The sequence below is a fragment of the Bison bison genome, unplaced genomic scaffold (genome assembly GCF_000754665.1).
Source record: "Bison bison bison isolate TAMUID 2011002044 unplaced genomic scaffold, Bison_UMD1.0 scf7180017864072, whole genome shotgun sequence".
Classification (NCBI taxonomy): Eukaryota; Metazoa; Chordata; class Mammalia; order Artiodactyla; family Bovidae; genus Bison; species Bison bison.
Genome location: NW_011494644.1, coordinates 7666112 through 7674951, shown reverse-complemented (window position 1 = coordinate 7674951; position 8840 = coordinate 7666112). Strand labels below are relative to the sequence as shown.

At 45.1% G+C, this 8840-nt stretch overlaps 1 protein-coding gene across 1 annotated transcript in view; it reads left to right on the top strand.

Moving 5' to 3' along the window:
* Positions 1–4197: 4197 nt before the first annotated feature.
* Positions 4198–8840, top strand: part of ZKSCAN2 (zinc finger with KRAB and SCAN domains 2) — a 17065-nt gene continuing 12422 nt past the window's right edge. The window contains exons 1-3 of the mRNA XM_010837222.1: positions 4198–4951; positions 5964–6150; positions 8360–8451. Of these exons, the coding sequence (XP_010835524.1) occupies positions 4547–4951; positions 5964–6150; positions 8360–8451 (684 nt within the window). The 5' untranslated portion in view covers positions 4198–4546. The remainder of the gene's footprint in view (positions 4952–5963; positions 6151–8359; positions 8452–8840) is intronic.

Below are 8840 nucleotides of genomic sequence, written 5' to 3'. Positions count from 1 at the left end.
CACAACTTCATCTTTCATCACTTCCTTCCCCTGAGCTAAGGTCAAAGGAAGGCACACTCAACTTCACACCATTACATGAAAATACCACTCATGCTCATGGTTTTGCCAATCTTTGAAATACTAAACATCCCTCAGCTTCCCTCTATGAAGGTTTTCCTGGTAGCCAGAGAGGCTATATTCTGTACTGTCACAGGCCTTCATGCATCCCTCCACTACATTTATTCTTGTTGTTTAGTCACTAAGTCACATTCGACTCTGTGTCTGTCAGGCTCCTCTGTCCATGGGATTTCCCAGGCAGGTTTATATGACAATTCCATGACTAATTTTCCCCATTTTACTGTTAATACTCCAAATAAAAAAGTTATGTCTTACGTCTCTGCTTATCCCACCAGTGCCTAGCATAGCACCTCATAGCGATGCAGAGAAAAACCGTTGACTATTACATATGCATATCAAGAAATAATTGAGAGTTTTTCATTATTGTATTACTCAATGTGTGAAAAGAGCTGGAATATTTAATTGGTTATTATTCTGTCAACTATCTGACCATCATTAGCAAACCAGTGGGAGAGGCACTTCTTAATCTGTGAAATGGAAATTTATTTCAATTAGTTATAATTTGGTTAAGAAATCATATTTGAAAATATTTATACTATGTCTGAAATAGACACACCAATACAAACATACTCAACTTTTTTACTTTTCACTTTCAGCTTGGATTTTTTTAACGAAGCATAAGTACTGATAGAATTTCTTGGAACTATAATGTATTAATATATACTTAATATACAATTAATGTTCACTTTTATGGTAACCCTACATTAAATCTCATTGGCCAAAAGCAAGTTATAGCTGCTCTAGTTGCTGGCTAAAGGCTGGCATATCAGCACCATGGACAGAGGAAAATGGTGCAAAAGGTCACTCCAGGGCTACTTGTAAAATAACAGCTGTGATAGCAGATGTACTAACAAGGAGAGACTGGTATGAATGTTCCTCTGGGGATCATGGGAAGAGCATGACATTAGGGTTTGGGTATTAAGAAAACAACCACTCTGCCAAGATGGTTCTGAGTAGCATGATCTGCTTCATTTACTGACCCAGATTGATTCACTACTTTTTCAACAATTTGATCTTCTGTTCCCAAGGTGCCAACATTTTCATACTGAAGTAAATGTAAATACCTAACTAGAAAATATGAATAACATTTGTTCTTTTTACCTGTCCAGCATCTATGACCCTTTTTTCCTTTCCAAACCACCTTTCAAACAAATAAGACATCTTTAAAAGATGACACTACAGAATTTTTGATACTGTTGGGAAGCATTTATGATGATATTGAAGTTATGTTTACGGTGGAAGTTCCTGTCTTTTAGCAGTACATCCTGACAGTTACAGATGACATGGTATCTGGGACTTGCTTCAACATAATCCAGGATTAGGGGAGTGGACAGAGGTATAGGAAAGACAAGACTGACCATGAATCACTAACTGTTAAAGGCAGAGCATGAAAACATGAGAGTTAATTCTCTCTATTCTTTTATATGGGCTTTCCTGGTGGCTCAGACAGTGAAGAATCTGCCTGTAATGCAGGAGACCTGGGTTTGAGCTCTGGGTCGGGAAGATCCCCTGGAGAAGGAAATGGCAATCTACCCCAGTATTCTTGCCTGGAGAATTCCATGGACAGAGGAGCCTGGTGAGCTATAGTCCATGGGATCAGAGAGTCAGACATGACTGAGCAATGAACATACATACACACTTCTATATGTTTGAAGTTTTCCATTAAACACATACATACAGGTGTGTATGCATGTGTCACTGAAAGATCACACACAAAAAAATAAAAAGTGATTCCTGAAGAATGTATAACCCTGCTCCTAACAGATAATGCAGGGCAAGCCTTAATACCCTCTGCTCCAAGAGTACCTTTAAGGAAGCTGAGCTATAACTGTCCACTGCAGACTTGAAACTTTGAGCTATAACTCTCCACTGCTCCCTAATGTACCTGAGCTGCTTGTGACACTTGCTTCTCCTAAAAACACCAGATGGCTCAAGGAGCTTATAAAAGACCTAATTTCTTAGCTGACTCAGAATTGTGGGTGGCCACTTAAGTCTGAAGTAACCTGGGGCAGTTATATCACCTCACTGAGGAGTCAATGTCCTTAACTCTAAAACAGAGGTAATCTTACCTGCCTTGTAGGATTTCCATGAGAACTAAACTTTGCCTAGTCAGGTCTTACTCCTCCTTTGTTTCTCATCTCTAGCTTCACCTCTTCAAGAAACTTTCCCAGACCTCCTGACTAGGCCATTTCCTCTAATACACAGACTCTCAGCACCATGTTCCTCTCGTTGGCAGCCGCAGTTACAACTATACATTGTGTAATGTCTGCCTCTCTCAACAGCAGCAGGGGATGCTGTTTTCTCACCATCTATCACTATGTCTGGAAAAGGAAAAAAAAAGAGGCTCAATAAAAATTATTTTAAAGAGACAAAAGAAATGAAGCAAAGTAAACTTTGTAGCCAGCTGTGTAAAGACAACTTCTGGTATATACTAGATGCCCAGTAGAGTCTCACCTTGGAGAAGGCAGTGGCACCCCACTCCAGTACTCTTGCCTGGAGAGTCCCGTGGACAGAGGAGCCTGGAAGGCTGCAGTCCATGGGGTCGCTGGGGGTCGGACACGACTGAGCGACTTCACTTTCACTTTTCACTTTCATGCATTGCAGGAAATGGCAACCCACTCCAGTGTTCTTGCCTAGAGAGTCCCAGGGACGGGGGAGCCTGGTGGCCTGCCGTCTATGGGGTCGCACAGAGTCGGACACGACTGAAGTGACTTAGCAGCAGCAGTCTCACCTAATGTCTCTTGGCTGTTAGAATCTGCATGTCAAAATTTAACTAAGACTTTCTCTGAGAAAGAAAAGCCACTAATTGTATTTTCTAAAAGGCTATCTACCCAAGTCCCCACCCCCAGCACAGGGAATTTTTTTTTTTTTTTTGCTTTGCACGCTGAGGTATGCCAAATGCCTAAAACTGCCTGGCACCTAATCAGTAAAAGGATGGAGAGAGGGATGGATGGGTGGGCACTGTTCGGGGGTTTCACATATAAGTTGGGTGACTGGACAACTCCTCCCGGCACCACCAGGAGGAAGCCGCAGCCCGTTGGAGGGACTGAGACAGAGACGACACCCCCTCCGAAAATTTTTGCACCCCCCTCACCCCCCGCAGACTTGCTGGGTGCCCGAGACAGTAAGAATCTCCCAGGCGCAGAGTAGACCCTCACGCTGCACTTCAGGCAACTGATGGGACATTTACAGATGCAGATATTCACAGCAGCTCCCACAGGGGATGGGCCAGTGCGGCGCCATGTCCCTCCGCGAGGGCTGCAGTCCCGCCGTCCGATCGCCTCACGCAGGAGTCCCGCCAGCACGCGACAGCGCCAACGGGTCACGGAACCCTCCGCCAGGCAAACGAGTTCTCACACCGCGCGACAGAAAGAACTTTGCACCGCCTCCTCAGTAGCGCTCCACCGTCTCCTCAGTAGCGCTCCTCCACCTCACAGTCTCCCCGCCTCCCAGATTCCCCGGCTGAGCGAGGACGCCCACTCCCCTTTCTTGTGCAGTTCCACCGCCCCCAGCAAAGTGCCTGTGCTGTGTCCCTCCGCCCCGCGGACGCAGCGCGTAAGCTCCGCCGCGCCCCTTCTCATTCCTAAAGTGTCTCAGCAGCGAGTCACTGCGCTGCGCGCTCTCGCGAGAGTCCACTGCGCAGCCCCCTCCCCCCAGCACCTCGCTAGCGAGGGAGCCTCCCCTGAACCCCACGGCGCACGGGCGCGAGCGGCGCATGCGTGGCCGCGGCTCCCAGAGCCCCCCGCGCAGTCCGGGAACAGAGCGGATGAGCCGCCAGCGAGGAATCTGTAGCCTCTACACTGCGAAGCGTCGTTTGGTCCCCGCAGCTCCTCTCCCTTAAGGGGCAGGGCCGCTTCGCGGCTTTCCTCAGCGTGCGGAAGTTTCCTGAGGACGGCCCAGGCCACCTTGAGCCAGAAAAGCCAAACGCTGGCCTCGGATAACGCCGGCCCCTACCAGCCGCCCGCAGCGGCCTGGACGCGCCGCCGTGTCCAGAGCCTTGAACCCGGAGCCGGGAGGGGCTTGCACACCCGGCCCCACCCACTCGGGCCTCGCCTCCCCGGGCCCCTGACACACCCCCTCCCAGCCCCACTGACGGCCCCCGCCCTCCTGTCCTCGGTCCCCTAGATTTTCTGGTCCTCTAGCCTCGCTGTTTCAGACATTGCACTAAAAGATGAATCTTGAAAAACTACATCGCGGGGACATATATTGTGGCGAGAAGAGGCCGAGTTTTTGGACCTTAAAGTACAAGTTCACCTTTTCAAGGGCCTAGGATAGATTTGAGCAATCAGCTTAGGGTACCCTGTTCCTGCTGACACTGCTGTTTTCACCTCCCTTCTTTCCCATACTTCCAAAACCATTAGGCGGCTCTCGGAGGTTTGACTTCTTTGAGTCTCCTTCGAATCAGACGTGAGGTTGACCGGGTTAGAGCATGGCTGCATCCCTGGACCCTCAGACCGACGCGCCCCTGGAGGTTGAAGGATGCCTCATAATGAAGGTGGAAAAGGAGCCCGAGTGGATATCAGAGCCCACTCTGGAAGGATCGGATAGCTCTGAGTCCGAGACCTTTCGCAGATGCTTCAGACAATTCTGTTATGAGGATGTGACTGGACCCCATGAAGCTTTCAGTAAACTCTGGGAACTTTGCTGCCGGTGGCTGAAGCCAGAAATGCGTTCCAAGGAACAGATCCTGGAGCTGCTGGTGATTGAGCAGTTCCTCACCATTTTACCGGAGAAGATTCAGCTGTGGGCACAGAAACAGTGTCCGGAAAGTGGAGAGGAGGCGGTGGCCCTGGTTATACATTTGGAGAAAGAGACTGGAGGACTAAGACAGCAGGTGAGAGAGGCTTTTCCAAATTTTTATGTTTAGCAAGGAGAGGGTGGAAAGGAAAGTGGACAAGAGATGCATTGCAGAAAATGCAAATTACAGAAGGATAAATAGTAATGAAAGACCTTTAAAGGAGATCTACCTAAAAGGGATCAGAATTTCATATCAAATAGGAAGAAAGCTTTGGTTGAACTATTATCTTGCAAATGACACTAAAGATTATGCATCTGAGTATTTGTTTTAAATCTTTGCATAATGTTTCCCCCAAATTTAGAGAGAACAATACATTATGCTTCATAGGATTTGACTTCTGCAGCTTGCTCCTAAAGAGGGCTGTTTTGATCTCTCTCAAAATAAAAAATTTTTTTAAAAAAGAAAGGACTTCATCAGTTATCCCAGGGCTTCCTGTAATCCTTTAATATTCCAGTCCAGTCTTCTGAAGTGCCGTCAGTGTCATCATCCTTGTCACCCTTCTCCATTTTAATCTCTGATCCTTATTGTCAGTGACTTTGCATGCTCGTCTAATTGTTTTTCAACAGCCCTTTCCCTAACCTCATGAAATCCTGCAAGATTTGCACTTTCACCTGCCAAGGGATTTGCATTTATGTAAAGACCTGTCTATTAGCAAGTTGCTGTGCTGGTCAGAAATAGACACTCAATGTCAAGATTAATTTTCTAAGTTTTCATTTCACTAGTGAATTAGTGTTCTGAGAACTTTCACTTCTCTGTGAACCTAATAGTATCAGAATACTCAGTATTCTGATAACAAGGAGGCTCTGTATTTTACTCTTAACAGACTTTCCCTCTCTGTATATTCCCCCTCTCCGGTTCCCTTCTGCCTAGACTTTTTGGATAGCACAATGGACCCGATGTCCTCAGAGGTCCCATTGGGAATGGAATGAAATTTTCACTCCTTTTCACATCTTTTATCCTTCTTTGATATCTTTCATGGGGGAATTTGGCCCTGATCTGGCCCTCTTTTCCTCCCTTTTTCCATTATGGCATTGACTTTATTACCCAGGTTAGCAGTCCTGTGCATTCGGAGAAGCAAGCCCCCCTTGGAGCAGCCTGGGAGGTGGCAGACTTTCAGCCACAGCCAGTGGAGCCCCAACCCAGAGTGATGTCTCAAGAGGAAGCTGAAAGCCTCCACTCAGGACGCCAGGAGCAGCCGAACCAAAAGAGAGAGCTTCGACCCTTACCCAAAAATGGTAAGAAGAACGTAGTGCATGCCCTATGCAGAGACCGTGGCAGATTTGTTTTGTAGCCCTAACATTCTGACTTGTTCACTGTAGGGCCCTCTCGATACATACTTGAAAATAAATTGAATATTTGGGGAGAAGGACTTCATTAGTTTCACGAGTTGGGAATATGGGTGACGACTCTTTGCGACCCCATAGACTGTAGCCCACGAGGCTCCTCTGTCCATGGCAATTCTCTCGGCAAGAATACTGGAGTGGGTTGCCATGCCCTCCTCCGGGGAATCTTTCCAGGCCAGGGATCGAACTCAGGTCTCCCACATTTTAGGCAGATTCTTTACCGACTGAGTCACCAGGGAAGTCCAAGTAAAAGGGATCTTAAGATGAAATTTGAGAAAGTTTAAATTGTCCAGACTGGCCTTAAGGTCTCCTAATGTTATTTAAGAGTCTGCATTCTGCAATCAGCTTGTGGGTTTTAGTCCTGCATGTATATGGTTTCTTAGCTGGCTATAAACACCTTGAAAGATTGGAAGAGGTAATGAGATTTATTTTCAAAAGTGACTCACAATAAGGTATCACAGAAGTGACATGTGAGAGGGATAAGACTTCGCAGAGAAGGGACCACTGATGTTCATGTGTGCCCTGGACATAAATAAATCAAGTCAGATACAAGGAAATGAAGACCCATCCTCCCCACCCCCTACAGCGTAGTATCAGGCTTAAGAGTGGAAAGACCACTGGACCTAGAGCACAGTATAAAAAAGCATGGGTTTATATCCTTTCTCTGCCCTTCTTTCTTTGTGATCTGAGCAAGTAATATTAATTAACCTCTGTATTAATGCATAGAGATTAAGAGATTAGGCTTTAGAAGCAGAAAATCTGGGTCAAAACCTAATTCAGCCATTCTTTATCTGTGTGACCTTGGTCAAGTTGCTAAACTCCTTGAACTTTCCATTCTGTCATCTCTAAAAGGAAGATAGTAAGATTTTAGCATAGATTAAAAGAAGCGTCATAAAAAAATGAAGAAAAAAAGTCAATGCATAATAGTGCTCAATAAATGTTAGTTTCCTTTCTCCCGCAATGGCATAGTTATTTTTAAACTTTCAAGTCTATCTGATTTACACAATCCCTCATCAAGAGGCAAGATTCACTGCTACGGGCACCACCTCCTTATCTGTCCTGAAATTCATGTTATGATAAAATGCTTTGCAAATATTAATGGTTTCTGGATTCTTCAGTGTTTGTTCATCAACATCAAAGTTCCCGTGTTCACAAGGATTAGATGCTGTCAGTTACTTTACCTGGTAAATGTATGGTATTTCTGGGTTTTGCTATTCCAGGATGATGAGGAGTTCCTAAAGTGGGAAAGTTTGTCTGTGGAGGTTCTTACTGGAGGTATGGAGGACAGGAAATTTGAGGGATAAGTATCTCAGAAAGGTGAATGCCTTCTAAAAGATGACATAGGATTTCAACCAGGTGTGCCAAAGGAAATAATATGTTTCCAAGGAATTGGTTCCATTTGGTTTCGTAGAAAGTAGTAAAGCAAGCTTCTGAGTTCTTGGCCACAGTAACATTTATTTTTGAAGTTTTCCTAGATAGTGCTAGGGCAGAAGTTAGACTACAGATTGTCTTATACTATATAAGTTTATTTATTTTCCTTCCACCTTTCTGGGGGCACGTTTGCCTGTAATATTCAGTACTGTGTGTCTATATTTGTTAACTTTATAAGGATAATATGTACTCAGAGGGGATGAATTTATGCTAGAGATTGCAAACTGGTAACTCATGTGCCAAGTCAAACTTGTTTCTCAAAGAGTTTGGGGATGGAGGTTTTGTTTGTCTGTAGTTCTCAAGGTTTAAGACTTGAGATTGTACATAAAAATCCAGCTTTCTGACTTATCTTGAAAAACATTAGAAGCTCTGGCTATGGCAGGGCCATAGTCTTTAACAGGGAGGCATCACCCAGAACCGAACACTGGACCTGTGCTCTCCAGTTCCCCACAGTCCTCACCTCCCCCCTTTCATGATGTACTTTACCTGCTTACTTTCTAAAAGCATCTGCATTTGTGAGCCCTGCTCATGGTTTGGAGCATTGTTCTGAACTCATTGAGAAAATGACCGATTTTGTTGGTTTTTTTATACATGCCCATCCATAAAAGGAGAAGCAGATGAGTAAAAGGGCCAGAGCCCACAGCACTAATAGTTTCTTTTCTTCTTACAGCTCGGCCTTCTCCCTGGGTTCCTTCTCCTGCTAATGAATGGAACACCATAGATCAGGAAGTAACAGCCACTCGAGTTCCTATCGGGTCCCAGGTAAATTGTAACAGTTCTCTCTGGCCTAACTTCCTAGGATATTCAGTAACAATGATTTCTTCAAACCTCTGTACCCACTCCAAGAGACTTTTCCCCCATTACTCCTTTTCCAGAAAAGACTGCACGCAGCCTTCTGAGTAATCAGACTCCTTGCTGGATCCTTTCTCTTATGATTCTTTATAGTACCTTCGCTTCATTTGGCACATAATGTATACTTGGTTCTTTGATTTCAGTTTTTATCTAGGGCTTTCCTATCCTTCATCCATGATCATTCATCCTTCAGAACCTGTGTGGTTATCTTGGTAGTCATTACTCTTAGTGTGTTACAGGGACCAGTGAAAGATGTCCACATGGCAAGAGGTTTTTCCTACAAAAAGAGTGTGCATCAG